Source organism: Anser brachyrhynchus (genome assembly GCF_964034855.1).
Source record: "Anser brachyrhynchus genome assembly, chromosome: 2".
Classification (NCBI taxonomy): Eukaryota; Metazoa; Chordata; class Aves; order Anseriformes; family Anatidae; genus Anser; species Anser brachyrhynchus.
This window is the reverse complement of record NC_137695.1, coordinates 21,978,871-22,004,294: the sequence shown is the minus strand read 5'-3', so window position 1 is coordinate 22,004,294 and position 25,424 is coordinate 21,978,871. Positions and strand designations below refer to the sequence as shown.

Sequence of the window (25,424 nt, the reverse complement as noted above, 5' to 3'; positions counted from 1 at the left end):
AAAGACACTCACGTGAAACCTGTTTCTCACACAGATGAATGCTCATTAACCTTATATTCCAAGTTTCTGTAATCCTCACAGAGCAAGTTAATTGTAAATGAATTGCTTTTGTGTCGCTGGTGTTTCTTTTTCTTGTGATCTGTATGGTCTACTATATCTCTGATTGCAAAATATGCTCTCTTTAGCCTTTTTCAAAAGGAGAGCAAAAGAAAACATGGCTTGAATCACAACAGTTTTGTCGAACTATAGGAGGAGATCTGGCCTCCATTAATGGTAAAGAAGAACAGTACGTGATATGGCGTTCTATTGCGTGAGTATCTGTGATGTGGTCATCCATCCGCTTCAACTACCCTTTTGATCTTTCTGAAATATTTCATTTTAGGTCTGCATTTTTACTTCAGTATAAGGTAGTCTTGATTTATTATCAGCACCTGTATCAAACACACAGCAAGAAAGCGGAGCTGATGAAATAGCAGTTGTAGTATGACTAGTGGCAGTCACCCCAGAAGCTAATGCTATTGTGAGATTGGCAGGATACCTCGCTGAGACAACATTTATGATCAGATATAAAAATATTTCATTTGGATTTGTGGATATTATAAAATTACCTCAGATGCCAGTTGGTTTAGGATAAACAAATGTACAAATAGGGAAACAGTCATGATATAAATCTGGTCAGTGTTTTGTTTCATTATTTTATGAACAAATCAGGAAGCAGAGGCAACTTCAGATTCATTTTTTTCCATAGACAGAAAGTAAATAAAGTTTATAGGTCCCTGAATTGTAAAAAATAGGTGAAAGATTTCTGAATGTGTTCAAGTACTGTTAAAAAGATAACACTTGTGATATGACTTGAAGAGGCTGGGCTCAATGAGCACATACCTATCTGTCTATCTAGGAAACATGACTGAGACATGGCAGCCTTGTAAAATACTACAACTGTACTAGAATCCTAGCTATGTACTTCTGAAAAGGAAAAAGTCTCAGATGCTGCGTTACCATATATTGACTCAATAAATTCTGAGAAATCAGTAAAGCATGTCTGCTTGTAGACAAGAATTCTTTTAAGATGCTATTTTTTTAATGAAGTTCAACTGCAGCAAATATTTTTCAGCTTGGATACTGTAAGTGCCTTTAAAGACAAAATGAGAAACAGTAGATATTGGACCATTAGAGAAAAGTATTAAACAACCTTATCAGATTTTCAGCAGTTGGATTGGATGGACACTTTCTGAAAAAAGTCTTGGCCAGTGTTTCATATTGTCTGAGTTAATGTGTAGTGCTAAGAGCTAGAAATAGTTGTGTTTTAATTGTTGTCCTCCCTCATTATTGTTTCTAACAGCTTTAAGGATTTTTACAGAAGTTTATCAGCTGTTGTGAATGATAGATTTTAAAAATATTGTAATGCCCTTATTAGCTTTGTTTTTATGTTTAAACTTCTTATAAATTGGATGTTTATTATTTTTGTTTAGGAACAATGGTTATTACCACCAGCATTTCTGGATGGGTTTATATTATTTGAATCCTGATGATGGCTTTGTTTGGAGCGATGGATCTCCGGTGAGTGGTTTAATTATTCACAGCTGTTATTTTGCATTCCCTGTGTTTCTCAACTGTGTGTGGTGTAGACGTCTGTGTGTAATTTCATGTTTAATCATAATCCTCTCCTGTGTCATGCTCTCTTTAGGAAAGCTTATGAATAACAATTTCATGGCTTGATTTTTTTGGCTAAAAATACTGATTTTTTTATAAGAAAATGTGCATTTAATTATTGAGAAAGTTAAATTCATGTAGATGAAAAAAAGGATATATATATATATAATTGAGTGTATTGAGTAACTATAGTTTATTATGAATATATATATATATTCAGTAAAATAGTCCATCATTAGTATTTCTCTTCTTTGCTAATTAGCTCTTGATCTGAAATGACCTATATTCCATGGAGGTGAAGGCAATTTCTTACGCCAGTGTAGAAAACTTTAGAAACAAAAGTGGTTCTAGAGATGTGGTTGCATTTCATTCAAGGTTGGTCAAAATATATTGATGGAAGTTTACCATAGAGAAAACTGAAATTGGAATTCATACAGGAAAGTTAGAATTAGAATAGCAGTATTTTTGTGAGTAAAATTCCAACATTTTTGTTGTGTCTCAGCAATGGCCTATTATTTTAATTGTATAGGATATGTAATTGATTTAATAGCAACATGTAGCATATATCATGTTGTTAGATGAATTTTACAGAATTTATATCCTAAAAAAGATGTCAATATTCTTCCAAGTGTGAAAAGAAACAAGCTGTGGTCCAGTTGCAATCTGAAAACAAATTTGAAATGTCAGCATTTGCAGGGGGAAGTTCTGGTTTCCTCCTATCTTACAGACTGACAGTAGGAGCAGATTTTAGGTGTGTGTTTTGATGCTGTATCTTTCTTATTATCTTGCTGTACACCAGAATCCTCACAAAACCTTTTCTTTCATAGGTGAGGTATGAAAACTGGGGCTTTGGAGAACCCAATAATTATCAAGGAATTGAACTTTGTGCAGAGATCAGTGGCGATTCCAGCATGCTTTGGAATGACAGGCACTGTGATTATCTATATGGATGGATTTGCCAGATAAAAAAAGGTATTATTGCTTCCTTCTGCATATTATTATAATAAGAAAAGATTCTTGGTTGATTTTTTTTCCCTTAACTTTGAGAAACAAAAATTTTCAAAATGTGTTTATCAGAATGGTTCCCTGTGGAAGGTGAAAAATGAAAGTGGCATAAGGATTTACCAATGCATTTGAAGATACAGAGCCTGTGTGGCACCCTGCTGGGAATTCTCACTGATCTTTCTCTGTGATTTCAGAAAGAACAATGTGATTCCTCAAAAATAGGAAATGTTACTTTGAATATTCATGTTTACGTCTCAATCCATGTTTTCTCCAACAAATGGTATTTTGTGTTCTTTTTTTTTTTGTGAGTTGAGCTTCAAGTTACAAGAAAATGGTTCACAAATCAGTTCACATACTTGAATTTTTATATGTGAAAACTCCCTCTCTTACTTGGCTTAGGTGCTTGGCTTGGCTTTGGCTAATTGAATCTATAATTGCAAGATGCAGCCTGATTTGGGGATATTTTATTTTACTTTGGCTGGGTTTTATTATTCATTTGTTGATTTCTTGCAAAGTCCTCTCGAAATCTAATTTTGGATTCTTTTAATTTTCTGAAAACAACAAGACAAAATTTGTAATTTAGGGAAATTCTGAGTTCCACAAACAGCACATCTAACTACCTTTGAGTATTTTGGAAAATACTTAGTTAAGCTTTTTACCACATTCATATATTGGGAGGGCAGGGTGCAAAATAAATATGCCTTATTGGGTTATGGACAATAAACCATCAGATCTGCTTTATGTTGGTAAAAGGATTTCTTGGACAGAGAATATTTTATTAAGTGCCAGTATCTATAAGACTGTTCTTACCACAAAGTAAATGGGCAATCCTATACAGTGAGAGATGTCCTTTTTTAGAAATTGTTTTCCTGAGATGCTGATGACCTCCATGATGCTCTCTCTATCATGCCGTAACCAAAACAACTACAGGAATTCTTTAGCATGAAATCTTCTTGTTAGAAAGAACCAGTTAATTTATTGGCAGCATATCTTTTTCCAGTGGGATTTTTTCTATGGAATTTTTTTAGAAGCTCTTTCTTCTCAGAGAAGGTGGAAACAACATCACTCTAGTAGCTATGGCACCATGGAAGAAGATCACCCAGCTTCATTCATGCTATCTCTGGTTTAAGCCAGAATTCGTGTATACATGACCTAGGGAAAGGAGGGAGGGGAAGATACAGGACAGTCCCGATAGCGTTAATGCTTTGGGACATGAGGTTTTCAGCATCCAGTGAATACCAAATATAATTACTCAATTCAGACAAATTTCAAGGTAATTTATAATACCTTGTGCATTTAAATTTGGCTGAAAATAAGAGATGTAGGCCACTTAATTCCCTCTAGATTTTAGTGTTAAATCCATTGCTAACACTAAAATTCAATGTCACGAGAAAAACTTGCCCATCAGTCATGGTAAACACTTTCTCTTACAGCAGAAAGTGTACAGTCCTAATAAATATTTTGTTTTCTTACAGGAGCAAGCGTAAAGCCTGAACCAACAGAATCTCCTGCACCCAGTAAGTGTTACTGCTTTTACTTTTTGTGTGTGGTGTGTTTAAATGCATTTTTAAAATTCTACTAATGAGAATATTTGTACCTCAGGAACAATATAGTTAGCTTAGTATTTATTTTACAGAGTACACGACTACTGAGGATGGATGGATTATACATGAAGACAAACATTATTATTTCAGCACAGAGAGTGTTCCTATGGAAAAAGGTCGTGAGTTTTGCAAAAAGAACTTTGGAGACCTTGCTGTCATTGAGAGTGAAAGTGAAAGAAAGTTCCTCTGGCGATATGTAAGAAAAATCACTAATATTATGGAATAAATTATCCAGAGCAAGTGATTGTGGGCACAAATCTTTTTCAACCTGTTGTTTTCCCTATAAGTTTTATGAAAGCGAAGTCAGTGAAATTCCAATGACATTAAGCCAGATGAAAATGAAGGACAAATCCAACTCTTTTTTTAGATTGTTTCCTATCTGAGACAGGGTCTAGATTGGTCCAGGATTTTTTACAGAAATAAGCACAGTAAGCATTAAAGAAATCATTATCCACTTTTAAATTACACAATGTGGAAGTTACACCGTGTTAGCAGTGAATGATAGAATCATAGGCTTTCCTGAGTTTGAAGGGAACGAAAAAGATCAAGTCCGTCATATCTATCTGCAACTGCTTATGTGTTAAGGTAAATCTTAATGCTTAATTTTAATTAATCTGTGGCTTCATTTTAGCAAGAAGTAAGTTGAGCTACAGTTCTGTAATGTAGGTGGGTTAACTGAAAGTGAAGGTCAACAGAAAAACTCAAAGTATTAAGGAGCAAATCAAAACCAGGTATTAATTTACATGCAACTCTCAGAAGATTGGCTTTTGAACTTGTCAGTATATCTGAGTTGTAGTCTACCTAGCAGCATCTTTTTGGTTCTCAGATTTGCCCCTTTGCCACCTCCTATGGATTATAATTACGAGGGAAAAACTTGAGTCATGGATTATGGTCAAAGAGTTTTAAAATGATGTTTCCTAGGTGACTGGGGGTTAGTTACCTGTTTGCTGTCTTGAGACCAACTTCTTTAAATCAGTAACATGCTTAAAAGTCAGATTTGAACTACTTAAATCTTTTCCTAAAGTGGCTGAAAAGCCTCAGTGAGATTACAAGAGCCTATATTAACTGACATCCAAATTGTAGGAGGGTTTGTTTCTTGCAAAGTATTTGCCAGATATCTGCCACAGAGGCTGTGCAAGAGTTGATGATTTCACTGACTTTCAAGTAAGAAATGATGATATAGTAACCAAGCTTTTTGGCCAATGGTGAAGTTGTCTGAGGACTGTCAGCTGTGAGCTGCTTTAACTTTAGCATTGTAGCTAGAGAATATAGCAACTCATAACCCCTGTTCATAAATAGTATATTACTCATTATTAACATAACAGATTTCTGTGATAAAAAGAGGAAGTGTATACAATTTTAATCATTATATTCTAGATCTTGAAAAACGGCAAAGAGGATTCATATTTCATTGGTTTACAACTGAGTGTTGATCAAAAGACAAGGTAGGTCAATGAGAACCATCGAGCTTGCATTGTGCTTTGAAATCAAGAAAGAAGAAATCTACTGAGCAGAGAAAAAAATATGAAATGCTTTTATGAAATTGTGGCCTATCAAAGTGAATGAGAATGTTCTTGTGTTTTTACTCTGAATTCTCTGGGATTGGTATTTCATGCTTGATGGTTTTGGTTATGAAGGCTGTAAAAATGTATTCTGTATTAAATATATCACAGTGCATCATTACATTTAATCCACTTTATTTTGAATCCCTCTTCTTTTGTTAGGCATACTCACCCTACTAATAATACTGTTATTCCATATTTTTTATAGAATGAAAAAAGCTTGATTTGAAATTTGCCCTGATCTGTTGACCGCCTTGCCCACACTCCAGTAAAATATAGCTAATATAAGGAATTTTTAAAAAATAAAAATTCCCTGTTGATACTAGTGAAATTTTTTCTTTAAGAAAGGATCAAATCCTTTTATAGTGACCATAAGATGAATATATGCTTAAGTGAAGTAGCCGGTGTGTGTGCCTGAAGACATAAAGGGCTCTCTGGGCATCTCTGTCAGTTGCTGTCCAATAGAAATATATCTTCACATTAATATTTGATTGCCTGGCTATAATTTTTTCTTGATAGTTTAATCTACACTGATGTACAATTTTTTCAGTATTTCTATTTTACCTTGTGGGGAGGGAAAATTGTCACAGGAATTGCCTTGTAGGCGGTTTGTCATGACCTCACAATTTTTCCTCTGCATGGGGAAATGATCAAACATTTGGTTAGTGTTATCACTAAAATCTCTTCTCTGTAATAGGCAAAGTGAATGTATGACTTGGTGGGAAATGGTGAGCACCTGGGCTCTCTCATGTTGAAATAGTGTCTGGCTTTCATGTTGGCCTAAATGGTGATTTTGAGTATTATTCCCTCAGCTGCAAATTGTCAGTGTATTGTATAAATTCAGAATAAGCACAGCTTCAACACATATCCTATGTCTTTGCACAGACAGTATGTTTAGTGCAATTAGCAGGGAGGCAAATTGGTCAAACATTACACCTTAAACTATGAGCAGCTGTATTAAACATGCTGGAGAATGACTTTTTCTAACATGGAAGCAGTCCTACTTATGTGCTAAAGAAATGTTTTGTTGAATTGTTTTTCTTAAGCTGGATGGATGGCACCCCAGTGAATTATTTGGCATGGGCACCACATGAACCTAACTTTGCAAATAATGATGAAAACTGTGTAGTCATGTATAAGAATTTAGGTGAGTTCTGTGTCATTGTTCCTGAATTTCATTGTTTGTGTGTTTGTGTCATAACTTTTTTCTTCTGAGAGGTGAGAGGTACCCATTCTTTTCTTCTCTTTTTTTTTTTTTTGTTCTTTCACATAATGTTGTAGTAGAAGACCTTACTATTATACTATTACAGGACTTAAGACTCTTGTGTTCCTGTGTTTACCTGAAGTCTAACACGAGGAAGCACTAATAGAGGTCTGTGGTTATGACTGCTATACAACTGTTTTATATTTTTTTATTAAAATTGGCCGAATATGCCACTACAAAATTGATATCTCTAGTACCTATTTCTACACTACTTTCAACACTGTAATTACAGTGTGTATGAAGTGGTGTATTTATCCTAGATGCTGTTACAGAATGAAAATAAACTGAGAGACTGTGAGGATTTGATCTTGTCTCTCAACTTTTTTTAGAATGAATGAAATTGTTTTTGATTTAAACAATGCTGACTATGGTGTCATACAGTTCCGCACTTATCTTACATTCAGGATTTTGGAATGATATAAACTGTGGTTATCCAAATCCCTACATATGTGAAAGGCACAACAGTTCCATAAACTCAACAGTTCCTCCAACAACAGTTTCAGCTCCAAGAGGATGTCATCCAGCTTGGCTTTCCTTTCAGAACAAGGTACCATAACAAATAAAGAGCATGTTGGATGTTTGGCAGAACATTAAATAGAAAGCAAAGGAATGATTTAATAATACTGTTTCTTATTAGAATAAAATATTATTTGTTCCAGAGAGCTGGTTGATGCCTACGCGCTTTGCTTTGCCCATCCACTATTTTGCTTTTTAACACTTCATTAGAAGTGGTATATAAGCATATTTAGTTGTAGTTTATGAAAGTCATTCTCTAGTCATCTCTTCAAACCTTTTGATATGATTTTCCTAAATAATTTAGAGAGAGTTCTTGAAGTACTTTGTCTTTGAAATACTTTGAAGTATTTTGTCTTTCTTGACTTTAACACTGTGATATGTTTTGTAGAGTTAAATAAAAAAGGAACAACAAAAAACAGGCACACTAATATCAGTCATGTAGAATTTACCAATATTAGTTGACTGTCAATAAAAGTCAGTTTTGCTTATTGTTATTTAGCAATTTCAGATCAAATCTATTATATGTCTTGTTTAGCAAAACATTTTCTTGAAACATTAAATTTTATGTAGAGAATGGACCAGCACAAAAAGCTTGCTTTAAGTTGAATGTGTTTTTTTTCTAGATAAATCTGTTATTTTACTGCCTTTTCGCCATCCTGCTTTGCTTGAAGCAGTGATTTTCAATCTGTAAGAGATGTTGGAGTAAAGATAATATATGGAGAATTTGTTCATGTTTTAGTGTTACAAAATATTTGGATCTACAGAAGATGAACGTGTCACTTGGCATGCTGCACGAACAGCTTGTATGAATTTAGGAGGAAACCTGGCCACTATCTCTAATGAACAAGTGCAAGGTACTGTGATTAGTTCTATAGCAACTAGATGAAATGGCATTTAATCTTTACAGGATGCCTGTTGTATGTGTATAAATATGGGCAGCATTTGAATGATGTTTGCACATCTGATTTGGGTTCCAAAATATACAATATCTAGAAATTTACAGTGGAATCTACACATGAATCTACAGAATTCTGATGTTGGCTTAGATATGTGTGTATATTATCTTGGCAGCCAAAGTAATGCTTTGTCTGCCAGCTGGACCCAGCATGATCCGTTCCAAGTGATGTAGTTTCACTAGGTGGCATTAACTCGCTGCATGTCTTCCCAGATTAACTCAAGCAGAACACCTTTGGGATTAGAATTTGCTGTCTCCAGGCTGTTTGGGGCAGAAGTTTGACTGCTCATACACCTCCCCACAACTCACAACATAGATGTTCTTTTTTTTTCCCTAGAGAAGCTGATTTTAATGATCACAAGAGCCACATTGGTGACTGGGGGAGATGAGGAGAGGGAAATTACCCCATGTTTCAATAAACATGGCACACATTCAAATTAAAAATTGGGAAAGATTTTGATAGATGGTAATAACACCCTCTTTTTAGCAATACTGTTTTTTACTTTTATATTGCAGTGACGAGAAACAGATGCTGCGCACCACAAACTGTTTGTGAACTTAAAAGAGTATACTGAAAAATCAGCTACTGTAAAACAAGTCGTTGTAGTCTGAGCAATTAACTAGTTTAAATTTAGACTGCTAATATGACTTTAGCACTACTTACATTTTCCATAGGTGAAGACATGAAGAATCAGATTTTCACTTTTCAAGCATAGTTAAATCCTTATCTGACATAACCTGCAGAAAGGGTTTCTCAGGTGGTTCATGCAAAGGGCTTGAATTCTAGATAAGAGAGAAATGACCAATAAAGCTATTAGCACAATACTATTGTTATTACTGGCAAGATATAAAAGCTTGAATTCCTGTTACAGTTTCTGGCAGATTGACAATATTAACATTTGGCAAAGAAATCTATAGGTCTTATTCCTGGAAAGGTAAGTTGCATTCATTTTAAAAGACTAAGGCAAGGTGAATGGTTGATAGAGCAGACAGTAATGTAAAGAAGAGTGAACTCTTAATGTTGACTAGCAATTGGCAAAAGCCGTGATACATTTATTTTAGCAGTGTTTGATATGCTATGGTTTAGTGGGTTGATAGATGCCAGCTGACCTAGCCTGCTGTTTTTGAGCTAGCCACACTAAGATGCACAAGCACATTCCTGGACTGTGCAAAGCTGTGGTAATTGATTCACTTGTGATAAACAGTTCTGTTGAAACTTATTTTAAAGCATCTCTCTTGTGCACTCTGCTCCCTGTTACGGCAGTGCAGGCTGGTATGCAACCCAGGTGTTCCATTTTAAGAGGAAAAACATTTGCTGTTACAGCTGCAGACAAACAAGTGGTTGGTGCTCAGTTGTGTTGTCTCTATGCTGCCACAGTGGCATAACCACACTGGTGGGATTATCAGAAATGTATGGAATCTACATGGCTTTATATTTCAAAATCAATTGTAGGACTGGGATTTAAAAACGCCTTGAGACATTTTAAAAAGCATTCCTGTCATGATTTCGGGATTCATCTCTGTACCAGGTTAGATACTTAGCTGAAGTATCTAGCACAAAGCAACAGCTTTATATGTGATTCCCAGTTTATTAAACTAAAAAGTCAACTCCTTTTCATCTTACCTGTTTGTGTCGTCAACAATAAATTTTTCTGTATTTCAGAAAAATACTTAAGCTCTCAGAGGCCTTATACCTGGGTTCAATTACCCTTCATTAAAAGTATCTTTTTTTTTTTTTTGTCTCTCTCTTTTAAAACTCTAGCTTTCCTCACCTTTCATATGAAAGATTTTGTTACTGACACATGGATTGGATTAAATGATATAAATCATGAACTGAGGTTCCTCTGGACAGATGGAACAGGAGTTTACTTTACAAACTGGGCCAAAGGCTTTCCATCGGGACATATGGGTTTATACTCATATGATGGCCAGGTAAATAACAATCACAAACTGTCCACTGAAATTTGATTTTAGATTACATGTAGGCATTTGCTGGGATTTGAGACGTGTTTCTGTTCGACTTTCTAGTTTCTTGATTACTATGATTACTTGCATGTCTAAAGAATTTAATAACAGCACTGTCCTCACTGTTATTTTTCTTTGTTCATTCCCCCCTCACCTCCACCTGAAACCTGGCATTTTTAAACTATTATTTAAAGTGGTTTACATGGTACTACATATTTCACTGATATAATAGTTAATTGCAATCCTTCTTATACATGTCACACAAATCCAAATAGAGTGAAGGGCTCTGAGCCCTTGCGAAGTTGCTGTATTTGCTGTTGATAGGATCTGTAGAGTGCTCATACAAAGATTACTTTCAGATTTCAATTCTCTGTGTCCATGAAGGCTGCATGGCACCTGTGTTTGTCCTGCCTTTTCTAATTAATACACTTTTCCAAAAAGATGGTGGGATTCCTACCTTGTGGCATTGCCCCAAAAATGCACTGAATGAGCACATCTTCCTAGTCCTTTGACCATAGTTGTGCCTGAACTTCAAGGGTTTCTAAGTTGGCATGCAGCTTGCAAGAATCATTTACAGGAAAACCTTCCCTACTGTTCATGCAAGCAAAAGTTGTCATTCACATTTGCAGGAAGGACATGTTTCTGTAAAAAGCTAGCCATTCAGGCTTTACGGGGAGAGAAAAAAAAAAAAAGGCAAAAAACTTCCCCTATTTCTCTGTCGTGCAAACTGATCTGATAGGTCACAGAGTCCCTCTCTTTGATCTTACATATTTATATCTTACATCTGTGCTATGGAACTACAGCATATTACAATGCTAGCTATATTTCTCTATGGAATTCTCACCATAGAAGTCTTAGTTTTATGTACAATGTCCTTTTCCTTTTTTTGGAAGCATCACCTCTGAGCTTCTTGTCCCTAATGGAGGAGGAAAATTTGGGACAATAAAAATAGAAAAGCAACTTTAAAATGTTACTTTTGGAAGGAGCAATATATATATATATTTATTTTTTTTTTGGTGAAAACTAGCAGGGTTTCTATGAAGTCGTCTGTGAAAACTAGTAAAGCCCCTATTTTATAAATTTTAAATTTATTTTTACTTGACCTCAGCAAAATAAGAACTTGTCACAGTTAATAAAAAGTTCTACAAAACTGTTCAATTGGAAAGATTTAAGTCTTAATGCATTCCACTTGCAAATGAAGTTTTTCTCTGTGCATCTCCTCCTGGACAGCAAAAATAACTAAGAAAATGGAATAAAATAAACATGGATGTTCCATTGCACAAAACCATTTGTAAACAAAAAGCCCTCTGCATTAGTCACTCTTCATTCAAAATGTGCTAGCGTAAATTCTAGCCATAGAGTCCATGTAAGAGAAGCTGAAATGTACAGCACACTGTAAGGGTGTTATGTACTAATCTGTATAAGTGGCTGACTTTGAGCTTGAGCGGTTCTAATTTTGCTGGTTTTGTGGTATTACAGCTTACAACAATAGATTTAAATAAGGGACTGATATATCAGAAATGTTCCACTGCCCACTGAGGGTCTCTTTTTTCTTTTTTTTCTCTTTTTTTCCCCTGGGGCAAAGTTTAACACTCTTTTCTACAAAAGTTGAAAAGTTGATTTAATTTCTTCTTAACTTGTTTGTGGCTTTCCTTCTCTCCATGCTGTATGCCTGGGGATGGGAGGATGCCAGAATTTTTTTGGTCTGCCTATTCACCCCAGTGTTGTGCAAGACAGAGCAACTTCAAGAAATTTGAGAAGTGCAAGAGGAACAGAAACTCTACATCATTAAAAACTTATACTATTCAATATTACAAGGATTGGAGAGTAAAACTGCAGTATTATTTTTGTCTGAAGATGTAAAAGGGGGACAAAAGTTTCTTATTTGCATTTTCTAGTTATTTGTAACTGATTTTGTATCTTTTTGCCCCAAGGCTGATTGTGTTGTCATGAGAAACAATCCTGTTAAGGATGCAGGGAAGTGGGCTGATGAGAGTTGTGATAACAACAGAGGATATATATGCCAAATTAATGCAGGTACTTGTGTTTTCTTTTAAACTATAATCAAAGCTCATGAGTTTTCAGGCTTTTGCTTGTGTGTTAAGTGTGGATTTCAACACCATTTCACTCCCAATAAAGATACATCCACAAATTGTTTTTCAGGCAGGAACATAAGGGTCATATTTGTCAGACCAAAGGTCCAGTTAGGGTCTGCTCTCAGCAGACCCTTACCAGTAACTGCCATGTTATTAACTTCCTGAGCTGGAATATGTATCTGCATGTTTGTGCTTAGTATGACCCTTAACGTGATATTTGTTGCATGATTTTGTCTGCCGTTTTCTGAACATGTTGGGTTTCAGAACACATCCTGGAAAATAATGAATTGTACACATAGCATGAACTGTCTGGAGTGTGAATGTTACTCATTCACCTTGAAATTGAACTAATTCACCTCTAGAAAGGAAATTAAAACCAGTGAAAACCTGGATTTAAATATCAGATTGATTTGTAAGGGCTGGTCTGTTACAGAGTTTTCCTTTTCGCTGGCAAAAAGTGAAAAATCTGTCCAAAACAGCCAGTCTCTGCAAAACACTTTTGTTGAAGAAAAAAATATTAAAGAAATTGTGACCTATGCTAATCCATTTCAGTAATACTGGGTTATGCAGAATGCTCCTTTACTCTGTGTCACAGGTTGCTTTAATTAGCTCCTTTCCTTTCAACAGTTCCGTACTCGACTTTTATTACTGATGCTGGCTTAAAGAATAGCACATCTAACCCATGCTAGTCGGGGAATATGAAATGAAGAAAAGAGGCAGGTTGCTTTATCCTATTTGCAACCACAGTCAAATCATAATCACCTTTAGAACAAATATATGAGCCTTTATCTGTCCTTTATTTTGCAGATGCTGAGCTTCTCCCTTCTACAGGTACAGACCCATCGAGCATTTTCCGTTATGGTAACAGTAGTTATTTGTTCATCCATACCAAAATGAAATGGGAGGATGCACGAAATAACTGCAGACGTGATCAGTTTGATCTTTCCAGCATCTTAGACCCCTACAGTCATTCGTTCCTGTGGCTAAAGATATTAAAGTATGGGGTGCCCATGTGGATTGGACTTAACAGTAATGTGGTAAGAACATCAAACTGGCTGAACGTGATGCTGCTCCTCTTATGGACAGCTCAGAAAATGCAAAGTCTTATCATCTTGTTTTACTTTTAGCTTATTAGTTTATATCTTGGTCCTAAATACTTTTATGTACTGTCAGATTTATGGGTTGGGATCTCTCCTCTTCCATTACTCTGATTAAATTGTATATAGTGGACATATTTTTCACACTTGTTTTATGACATTAAACTCTGTGCACTTCCAAACAATACATTTTGGGCTGGCATTTGGAAATATTTCTTTGTATAGATAGTGCAACATTTGCTTTTTGAGATAAAATCCACAAATTTTAAGATGTACAGTGAGAATCACTTATTCTAAATAACAACATTTATTTTTCAGAAATAGTTAATTGTTTTACCTCATTTTATTTTACTTCTCTGCCCTGTCCTAGTTCTTTGATATGTTGATACTTTCTGGATATTAAAACGCACCGCCTTTTCTGCTTGGCACAGGTTCTTGTCATGCATTCCCTCCATTTGGCTGAGCACACAAAAGAAATACAAATTAGTGAACCTAATACACTCCTCCTTAAATAAATAAGACATTCCCCAGACTTACTCAACTGAATGATTCCATTGAATTCACAAGCTTAGCTGGGAGATAATTCAGTTTTTAAACTTACTTTAAATTAAAAAAAATTACATTTTTTGAAACATGGGGGAAAACAAAAATTACTCATCAGAATTTCACTCCTAAAAATATTTATATGAAATGATTACACCCAAATTAACAGTTTTGTTATGTTCAAAATTAATTCAGTGTCGCTTCCTCTGCATTTCCTTTTGCTGAAAAGCATTTCTTGCTCTGCTGTATTTCTCAATGAACAGCTGCTTGTCACAAATAAATTTAAAAGTCTGAGCAATTTGCATTTGTTATCGATTTCTAAATGAAAACTTCTGGCACAAGCATCTGCATAGACATTTGACTAACAAAGAAATGGTTAATGATTAGGGTTTAATCATTCCTGTTGTTTTTTTTTTTTTTAGACTAATGGACGTTATGAATGGATTGATAACTGGAGAATGAAGTATACTAAATGGGCTGAAGGGGAGCCAAAGCAGAAAATAGGCTGTGTCTATCTAGACATTTCTGGAGCCTGGAAGACAGGATTCTGCAATGAAAGTTACTTCTCTGTTTGCAAAAAGAACGATGGTAAGAACTTGAATCAAACCATTGTTCCATTGAATCAAACACATGTACAATGATGAACTGTTTAGAGTTCATTGTGCCAGGTGGTATGCTAATGTATATTTAGATGCCGTGTTTCATTTCAAGAACTAAATAGATGAAATGATTAAAATGTAATTGGTTTGAATGGGGCTGCTTTCAAATGAAGGCCAACACTTATTACCAAACTAGATTGACTGTGAATAGCCATCACTTTACATTATTAGTTATATATATATATTTCAATTTTATTCCAATATTGTGTAAGCATGCAAAACCAAAAATCTTCAAAAATCCAAATGTAGTGACTGTGGTCACGATGGTGTGGTGTTGAAGGGGGAATGGCCGAATGACCAAGACATAAACTTACAACAGAGTGTTTACTCACAGCAGCTTTCCAGGTTTTCCCTTTATAACTGAATAACAAATTACAGATAGTACTGCAATTTTCAAGGACACTCCTTCAGGTCTTCTCTTCTGTTTTTGATCTGAAACTCAGATTGCTCTCATATGATAATGCATTCTGCATTCCATGATAGTAGATCACAGCCTGTATGACTAAGGTCATATGGCCCCTAATTCAGCAAATAAGTCAGCTGTGATTGTGGGTAAAGAGTAGAGCTCAATTTAAGAATACGTCAAAAGATAATAAAAGTATTACCCTCTCTCTCTCTCTTCTCCTGCTCCCCCCCCTTCCTTTCTTCCTTCTTTTCTTCCTTTATTCCTTCCTTCCATCTGTCTTTCTGACAGTTCAAGCTCCCACTGAGCCCCCTCAACTTCCAGGAAAGTGCCCTGAATCAGAAGGACACCAGTCATGGATCCCTTTTCGAGGTCATTGCTACTACATTGAATCTTCATCTACAAGAAACTGGGCCCAGGCATCTTTAGAATGTCTTCGTTTGGGTAAGTATCTTCAGTCAAAAAGCACATCTTTCCGACATGCTTTTCCTCCTGTGGGAAGCGGAACATGTGATGTGCGTTTTGTGTCTTTGAAGATGGTCCAAGTGTTGGCCCACAGCACAGTTCAATCCAATTATTGCCTTAATTTTGAGGAGATGGAGCTAGTGTCTACCACTGGCACACACTGCCTTTCATGTGTATGGCACCAGGCATTAGAAGAACTGCGTGGCCTGCAGTGAAGATCACTAAAATGGAAACTTGGTCCTTTGACCCTGCTAGGAGGTAGTCGACCTCATCTGTAGCAATCACTAAATCTTGTTTTAATGGCATTTTTAACATTTGCATTTCCAATCTGATTTTCCCCTTGATTATTGCAGTTTTATGCCACTGGAATGAAAAAGTTACAGCTGTCTAGAATGGGTAATGTATTAGTCAGCTAGGGATGTTGTTTCATTCTTGTAACTTCCTTCTCTGGAAAAGTGATGTAAGATTTATTATGCCAGACTTCACGTGTCAATAGCATTGGTGGCTATAGCATCGGTGGCTAAGTGACTTAGGTGTTTAGCCTCCTATTAAAGTATGCAGAGACCTCGTTAATTCAGTCAGTGGAACTAACTACAGATTATTCTTCACCAGAAATATATTTTGACTTTTGGTCAGATGAATTGCACACAAAATGGGTTGCGTAGGTCTCTGCTGGCAACAAACCTACCAGTCCTACCAGTAAAGCCCCTGTCAAAGTACAGACACTGGAGTTGGATAAGAAGAATCTCACTCTTCCTGCTGGTAGTCAAGTTCTTTCTTGGGTTGTCAGGAATTAGTACATTACCAGCTTTAGTTTGAGAAACTTTAGTATTTCTGAGGGACGGTTGAAGTTTTGGTATGTGTTCTTTAAATCTTACTATATTCTCCACATCAAGATTTGCATAACATTTGGATGAAGACGTAGCCCTCCTTTGGACACTCTCTAACAGTTTTATGTCATTCTTGTATTGTGGTGCCCAAAACTGCATGCAGTGCCTGAGGTGAGGCCACACCAGCGCAGAGCAGAGCAGGACAATCCCCTCCCTCCCCCAGCTAGCCATGCTGTGCTCGATGCACCCCAGGGTATGTTGGCCCTTTTGGTTGCCAGGGCACACTGCTGGCTCATGTTCAACTTGCCATCAACATGTCTTGATGAGTTTTGTGCCTGGACACTTGGACTGACGCTGTCCTGCGACAGCCCTAGGAAGGACCAGAACAGGATGTCCCTTTTTCCTGAGTCCATAATTTGGATTCTTCCCTTTCCATTGTGCCTCCTTCCCCCTCTGGGCTTGTGGGGAAGGACCTTTCATGGGCTGATGGCTCCTTTGATGGCCCTGGAGTAGCCAAAGAAGGGTACTATTTGGGGTCCCCCCTCTGTCCTTGTCTCTCTGTGCTCCTTTGTGGATGTGCAGAGGATCTTTTTACAACAAACTTAACAGTAAACAAACATCTGAATCATTCAGCAAAAGAGGAACCACTAGAAAAACATGAAGACTGTAGTGACAAAAGAGGAACGTTCCATGTTCTCCTATATTCTGCTGTCGCTGCTTGCTCTCTGGGTTTTGTTTGCAGTTGGGAATTTTCCAGTTATATCTCGTGCATAGTAGAATTCTGAACCATAGTAGAATTTATCACTAGCTCAGCAGTGATCCAAATTACTTCTACATTTTCACTCCCTGTAACTGTGCCTTCTTTACCTGAGGAAAAACACCTTCAAAAATTCAACTGCCCAATCAAACCAGTGGATTGTCAAACACAGCTCTTGATATATACCTATTGACTGGATTCCAGCCTCACACAAGAGGGAAGTGAAGATGCACTTTACCCAGTGTTTAATGCCACTCCATACAAAACTGTGCAGCTCATTCTCTCAGCTGGCACACTGCAGGCTCCATGCTGTGACCTCTTGTCTTTGCTAGAGCATCAGACAGAATGAATCATTATATCAGAATGCCTAGTGTTGCATGTGGATGACTAAAAAGGTATTACACTAACTGGACAACAGATGATCAAAATGACCTTTCTTTTTCTGATGGGTACAATGAGAATGTAGGAAAATAAACATGACCTGGTTGAAGAGTTACACTAATGATTTATGCTTCAGAAAGCCAGCAAGTGTGCTATACGTGATCTATACATAGGCTCAGAAAACATTTAATCATCAATAAGTAATGTTGCGCACAGACTGAAGGTATAGCTGCTGTTTACTAAAAACTTGTAATTTTGTTTAGACACTTATTTTTACAGTAAAACATCGGCAGAAATTTATACTGGATAACATATTGGCCTGTTGTATTTTTCCTTGAGTTGTTAGCTGCGTTGCTATTTTCCAGTGAAGGAGGAAACAGTGCTAGTGCAATGTCATGAAAATGGTAAGAAATACATAAGCAACAATACAAGCTTGGAATTTGGCACAGATAATCAGTAGTAAAAATAAGACTGACATCTCACAGGATAACAAGAATGCATTCCACTATGAACCTTACGCCTCTAAGAGATTTTTGTTCTCTTTGGGTGTTGCAGGTTCCTCTTTGGTATCAGTAGAAGACTCAGCTGAAGCCAGCTTTCTGACATACACCATTGAACCACTTGAAGGGAAAACATCAACTTTTTGGACAGGAATGTACAGAAATGTGGATGGTAATTTCTTTTCTTTTGACTTTTTTTGTTTGGTGAATAATTGTCACAAGCTGTTTGACATGGATGTTAAAATTTTCACGTTATACTTCTGTAATAAATATCAAGGGAAATTAGAAAAGCTAGTAGGGGAAACTGGTCAGTTGTAATCAAGCAGTAACCAATAATGTATAACAGAAAGACCATCCTCAGAAAGTTCATCTTGAAGCAAGAGAAGTACTTCACAACAAAGTAAGGCTCAAAGGTGCATACAGCAGAGTGTAGACAAGACCATGCTGGAAGTTAAGCTGAAGTCAAATGGTTCTCAAATGCAGAAGCTCTGGGCTGATGCATTTGTCATGGAGATACTCCAGTTTTAGAGAGAGAGAATAATGTGTCTAACATTACCTCCTGTCTTTGGAATCGCCATCCTGTATGACTAATCTCCCATCTTTAGTTAAGGCTGGCCCTCAGAACTTTGCTTTGAAGCTGGAATTGTTTTTGTCTTCAGAATTTTATAGCATAACTTTTCCTATTTTCTGCCTCACTGTCAGAAAGGGAAGGAAAGAGACAACAGACAGTAGGCTACTTTAATGAAATTACTGCTTATAAAAAAAAAATTTGCTTCTTACTGTTTATTCGTTAATAAAAATAATATTCAGTTACATACTTATTTCTGTCTAATTGATAGACCTAAAGGCTACTTCAGTCTTGTGCTACTTGAGCTAAGACTCCAGTTTAACAACGTCAGAGACAGGACTGCAGAATGGTTCATAGTACTGTTTGTTTGTTTGAGTTTTGGAGGGTTTTTCCCATCATTGCCTGTTCAAACACTTCAATACACCACTTGAGGGCAAGAAAAATATTCAATTATATTACCTGAATCTTAGCCAGGAAACAGGAAACAGGAAACAGTTGTCGCTAGAGGAAGAAAGAATTTGAATAATAATTTATAACACATCAAGAAAAGCTGAGATTTACTCATGTGGTTAATTGTTGCATAAAATAGTTTTTGAAAGTAGTTCTAGAGTAGGTGCAGAACAATACAGTTCCTACAGCGATCATAAACATGAGAGCGCTTCAGCAGGTATATGCCATTGTATAGCTAGGTAGTGATTTCAGTGTTACTAAGTTTAATGATTGTATCAAAATATCATACAGTGGCAAAAAAAGGCAGGTATTTAAAACTAAAACAAGTAAAAAATGAAGACTTATAAGAATAAAACAACTTCCATGCTGAATCTAACCATTTGCTTATCTGAGTACAACTTAAAAGTCACATGGGGCACATTTATTCTAAATAAATAACGCTATTAAAAGAAAGTAAAGAAAAAAAAAAGGAACAGGAAGGATGAAACAGAAAGTCCCAGCATACTTGAACAACAATGATCACAAGATTTTTTAAGCAGATCTTCAGAAATGAAAATTGTGTGTGCAGTCAGTGGGAAGGAGCAGAAATTGAAAACCAAATGGGAAAAGATTAGAATTAAAAAGACTTTTGGGTTTGAAAAGAGTTATATAAAACCTCTCTACATATTACTGAAATAAAGCACATTTTGGTGAAGATAAATTATGTGTTTATTTCAGTCATTTCTATAAACTGAATAAAAAAATTGATGCTATACTAGTGCAATAAACTGTGGGAACTTCATAACTTTATAAGCCAGATTGGTCTTCAATTTCCCCAAAACTGATATTTTATCACTGGCATAATAACTCAAGGGCAACCATGATATGTCAGGCCAAAAATCTAAATAGTCTAGTGGCCTGTCTCCAAGAGTGGCCACAAGATTTCTTAGGAAGGCAACAAACGCAGAACAGGTGTCAAAGATGGAAATAAATACTATCTTGTTTCTTTCCATGTTCAATGTTTCCCATTTAGGAGAATGGCTGTGGCTAGACAACACCGCGGTGAATTTTGTCAACTGGAATGTAGGAGAACCTTCCCCTCAACAAAATGAGCACTGTGTCGAAATGTATGCAAACTCTGGGTACTGGAACAATAACTATTGCTCTTCCTACAAAGGCTATATTTGTAAAAAGCCAAAAAGTAAGTGCTACATTTATAAATTTGTTTTATGTATGGAGTATTCTTCTTGTGTGCTAGTATCAATAGATGGCTTTTACACACAGTGAACTTTAGCTGGGTGTTTTGTGTTTTTTACAAATGCCAAAGGAAGCACATTTGCATACCAACAGAAAGAAAGACTAACTCTTGCCAGAAAGGATTGCAGACTAGCATTCAGATCCCTCAGAATTGTTTTGAAAAGACTGTTTTTCACATTAACTGTTCCTAGTGTAGACACTTTACAAGATTGCCTGTCCTGTATTGATAATTGTTCAGTAATCACATTGTTAATACTGTGCTTTGCACACACAAATTAGTCCCATCTCTTTGAAAATATGTTCCTCGGGGAATCCCTTCTTCTCAGCACAGGGAATGCCCCTAGCTTATTTCCCTTTGGCAGGCTCATGTGCGTGCTATTTGTGAGTATGAAGCAGTGCTTCTGTAAATTGACTATTCATGAATTGTAAATTAACAATTTTGGACCTTTTGTCTCTATGTTGTCCTGTTTTGAGATGATGAATAAATGAAAAGCAAAGCAAATAGCATAGCTTGAATGTACTAAACTGGAAGTGTCCTGAAATAGCAGAATGTGCACGTTTGGCAGTAAGGGCATCTAGTGCATACATTTTCATAGAAGTCATGCTAATCATTTCTTACAGCATATTGCAATATCAAAAATCTACATTTAGCAGCTGCAATATACCCACTTCCTCTACAAGACTGGAAATGAGAGAAGTTTCTGCTATACTTTCTACAAATTTGCTCTCATGCCCATTTTTCCTGACTTACTCAGATACTTGTAATGATGACTGTATCTTGCACAGAAAATACCGCAGAACTGTCAGATATAGCCAGCCATTCAGATTTTACTTATCTGTCTTTTTACATTGTGACTGAAAAAAGAAGACTTTAATTGAAATAGTCTTAGTGGTAGATAAAAAGCTTTACAATCAATGGCCACCATTCTTTTTTGGCTATTCAGCTCTCCTCTTTGTTCTGGCACTGTTATTCACCTGTTTCAATACCCAGTCAGTTCAAGGACCTTAAGCAGATGGAAGACAGTTACTTTTTTTAGGACTAGCTTCAGCCAGTCTAGAGCTGGAATGCTATGGAGTCAGCAAAACACCAGTGTCAGCGCAGGGACTCTACATAGCTGCTCACTCAGGGACAGGACTCAGTTGAATCTTACAGTGCTGTAGAAATGCAGCTCGGGTTGGCAGAATTTTGCGAAACCATGATAGTGTTCCATTTGCAGTGTTGAAAAGATGCATTGAATAGCTAAATGGAGTGTTAGAAGCATCATTTTATTTGGTTGCACTTGCTATGCCTTGCTATGTTTGCTGTTTTCTGAAGAGGCTGCAAATGCAAACCTGTGATTGAAGTTTTCCTGTGAAATAGATGCTATTTGCTGTTCCACTTATTGAGGTAATTTTTACTGTAGCAATTTGAAATTCTGTAACTGGTCTATTACATAAATAATCCAATTCTGTTTTGTAAGTAAGTAGGTACTTCAAAGAAGTGTTCAGCAGTTCAACAGGTGCTAGTAGACTGTGCTGCAAAATAGTGGCTAGGAATATTATGTTCATTGCATCTCACTCTCACTTCTTAGAAATAGCAGATCTGTACCAGTAAATATAGTGCTTGTTTAACGTGTAGGTGAGTTTAAAATGCAGTCATTTCATAGCAAAACCCAACCATGATGTGCATAATACACATGATCAGTGGAACACCACACTTGGTCAGCTAATAATTTTTGGCTGAAAAAAATATCTAGGTTATTATATTCCACTTTTTTTTTTTTTTTTCAGTCAAATGAAGCAATGCAGCCAGAGGATTATTTTCCAAATATAAATTATTTCCTCCTCTTTCCTGCCAAGACTGTCTCTTACACTGTGATTTCAGACAGAAGGTAGCATTATTGTCACAGAATCACAGAATGGTTGAGATTGGAAGGCACCTCTCTAGGCAAAGATCTGGAAGCATCCAAATCGTGTCTAGTTTTACTTTAAAGAGCTAGATGTAGAGCAATGTAGGTTTGTCTCTAAATGTAAAACTAGCTGTGCTGACAGTCCAGCACTGTTTGGAAAATCTTTGGAAGCAAAGGTTGTTGGATTATTAATTAACTCAGGCAACATAAGTGAGGAGGTTGGTAAAACAATCTAACTTCCTGGGTTCACGTTCATCAGAATGAAACATTATGCATTGATTCAAGATATTAGTTGTGTACTGATTTTATGTCCACATAGCAAAGTGTGGATTTAATCTTTTATAATCACCTACTTTTCCCAGCAAGCCAGATTTCATGGTCCAAATATTTAAATTTAAATTTTAATTTTAAATTTAATTTAAAATTTTAAATTTTTTATTTGCTACATTTATATAGAATGACAAGTACTGCAAGAATTTATAATTGAGGATCATGTCTGAGCATCTCTGCCCTGAAGAAGCTGTGTAGACTTTCTTGTGGTTTTTCAGTGATGTGGGGATTTGTCTCCATGGTGGTTCTTCACTTGGATTTGTTGCTTCTAGTAGTTTATATAAACACATACATAAGAGACAATAGCACAATAATCATCGTGCTATGACTTTTGATGGGTATATGTAGCTTTGTGTGCTCCAAACCAAGGTGTATGTAGCATTTAGAGATCCGTATTACCATACATTTCTCTGAATATGATTTTCACTATGCTCCAAATAATATAATTATCATATAAACATAAATAACAGAAAAATACAATAATAACGTCATTCTTTTTCAATGTTTTAAAATGCCAGCAATTGAAATACCGCCATCAGCTGAAATGCCACCAGCTGAAATGCCTACAAAGGGTAAGAATATTTTCTTTCAGGTAGACAAAATCTTTTCCAGTATAATATCATAAACAAAATAAATCTTATTCTGTAATATATATCTTACATCTTCTGATGTATCTGAGTACCAGAGCTGTTTCCTTTGAGCATATTATTACGTAGTGGAATACAATGTACTCATGCATTGTTAGCCTTTTAAAATCAATTAATTTTATGCTATTATATTTTTCTCTAATTATTTTGAAGCAAATTAAACACTTTGTCTTCAAACATAGTGGAAAAAAATTGCTTCCAGTGTTCAGATAGAAATGTAGAACAACCTCTTGATTTCTTTGTATTTGTTTTCAGCAATGACAAAGGATGAGAGGGTTCCTACTCTAAGCCATGGAAAAACAGGAGTTGTGGTTATTGTTGTCATCCTCATCCTAGTTGGAAGCAGCCTTGTGGGCTATCTCTTCTACAAAAGAAGAAAGAATCGCTTGTCAACAAATGACAGCTTTGAGAACAATTTGTATTTTAATAGTGATGCAGTTCCTGGAACTAGTGACACAAAAGATCTTGTGACCAACATAGAACGAAATGAACACGCAACACTGTAATGTAATAAAATGAAATGTAATGTAATATGTAATGTAAAATGTAATGTAATAAAATAAAATGTGCCTTGTTTTAATAAAATTATGCAATTACAATTAAGCCAAAACAATTTTTTCATGTGCAAATACTATATCAGCCAGTTTGTGTGTGCATAACATTACACAGAGCAGTGTCTTTATTCTGTAACCATTTTATATTGTGTAAGATTTCAGACCTCATGATCTGAAGACCGACACTGCATTAGAGATAATGCAAACTAATTATTAAATGGAACAATAGAAATGGTTGCAATAAAGAGAGTGAAATTTAGGTAGATCCACTCGAGCAAGCTTCCAAGATTTGTAGTTTCTGCACCAGATTCATTTCAAACCTACGTTTCATGTAGTAAGGTACAGAGTTCTAAGCTGTTCAGCAAACATCTCTCTAACTCAGCCAGCTTTCAGGTACTCCTGGAGGCTTAACTACAGCAGTAGTTGCTAGGTGATAAGTCTCTGTTTAGGCACATCCTCTTTGAACCAACAGATGAAAAAAATCCTCTCATGGCACAATTTCAGTTCCCGTAATTTCACACAACATAGAGAACCAATAATTTAGTTCTTTAGGCTTATTTATCATCAGGTAAAATCTGCGGGCAGGCCTTTGAAATGTAAAAGTGTGGTTGGCGTTAATTGCCAGAGTTCTGGCTGATCGCAAGTGGATGTGTCTGGGAGAGGTGGTAAAGGTCATGGCAAAAGTTGCTTTTTATAAGGGCAGTTATTGAGGAGGGGAGGAACATTACCTATACATGTTCTGAAGGCTTATGGGAGCGCTGGGCTGTGGTGATCACATGTTGGTGCTGCTCTCCTATACCCTCTGAATAAATGGCATAGGTTTGTGAGGTGTGTACTGGAAGTCAGGAATAATTTAGCTTTACCAATGTATCAGTTAATGCTGATTTGTTTCCTTTCTAAAATGCCTTGATCAGTTACCATTTATGGAAATCTTAGATTCCTAAATGTGGAGTCTATACTCCTAATTTTTGCAAATCTTGTAAAACACAAATCATGCATGATTCCTCACATAAAAAGGTGTGCGAGATTTAATTTTGTGGTTTCAAATTTTGTTCCATGAAATAAACAGTAATCAGCTTTGATTTTTTTAAAAGCAGTTTTGCATTGTATAGTCTTGCCAATGTAAGACTGTAACAAGATAAAATGGAGATGATCTGACCCTGGAGACATTCCATCCTAAGCTGTTATCAAGTAATATATTGACCATATTTTCCTGAATTTGTCCGTGGATTATGTGCTCAAACAATGCCATCTGAGTGATCTAGAAAAATATCTGGAATTATATATGTGTGCAGGTAAGATGGGGAAGTTTGTTCTGGAGCTCCCTTTCTGCAGGTATTTCCTTGCCTCTGTTCCTTCTGCTGTCTCCTTTTTCAATGCACAGCTGTTGGATCATGTCTTTTCAAGGATTAGTACTTCTAGTGGTCCTTCATCCCACCTGATGTGGTTTACAAACCAGAAACGTCATAACTGATTAACGATGTTGAAGATGATG

The 25,424-nt window shown here is 36.2% G+C and overlaps 1 protein-coding gene across 3 annotated transcripts in view; it reads left to right on the top strand.

Annotated features, from left to right (window-relative positions):
- Nucleotides 1-23,988, top strand: part of LOC308190572 (macrophage mannose receptor 1-like) — a 57,398-nt gene extending 33,410 nt beyond the window's left edge. For all 3 annotated transcript variants that reach the window (XM_080582139.1, XM_080582138.1, XM_080582140.1), the window contains 18 exons: nucleotides 186-310; nucleotides 1,473-1,560; nucleotides 2,481-2,625; nucleotides 4,134-4,175; nucleotides 4,295-4,458; nucleotides 5,640-5,707; nucleotides 6,871-6,971; nucleotides 7,493-7,635; nucleotides 8,344-8,458; nucleotides 10,322-10,491; nucleotides 12,459-12,561; nucleotides 13,428-13,657; nucleotides 14,683-14,848; nucleotides 15,614-15,766; nucleotides 18,311-18,427; nucleotides 20,286-20,453; nucleotides 23,247-23,300; nucleotides 23,631-23,988. In XM_080582139.1, the coding sequence (XP_080438265.1) occupies nucleotides 186-310; nucleotides 1,473-1,560; nucleotides 2,481-2,625; nucleotides 4,134-4,175; nucleotides 4,295-4,458; nucleotides 5,640-5,707; nucleotides 6,871-6,971; nucleotides 7,493-7,635; nucleotides 8,344-8,458; nucleotides 10,322-10,491; nucleotides 12,459-12,561; nucleotides 13,428-13,657; nucleotides 14,683-14,848; nucleotides 15,614-15,766; nucleotides 18,311-18,427; nucleotides 20,286-20,453; nucleotides 23,247-23,300; nucleotides 23,631-23,881 (2,403 nt within the window). In that variant the 3' untranslated portion in view covers nucleotides 23,882-23,988. The remainder of the gene's footprint in view (nucleotides 1-185; nucleotides 311-1,472; nucleotides 1,561-2,480; nucleotides 2,626-4,133; nucleotides 4,176-4,294; nucleotides 4,459-5,639; nucleotides 5,708-6,870; nucleotides 6,972-7,492; nucleotides 7,636-8,343; nucleotides 8,459-10,321; nucleotides 10,492-12,458; nucleotides 12,562-13,427; nucleotides 13,658-14,682; nucleotides 14,849-15,613; nucleotides 15,767-18,310; nucleotides 18,428-20,285; nucleotides 20,454-23,246; nucleotides 23,301-23,630) is intronic.
- The last annotated feature ends 1,436 nt before the right edge of the window (nucleotides 23,989-25,424 follow it).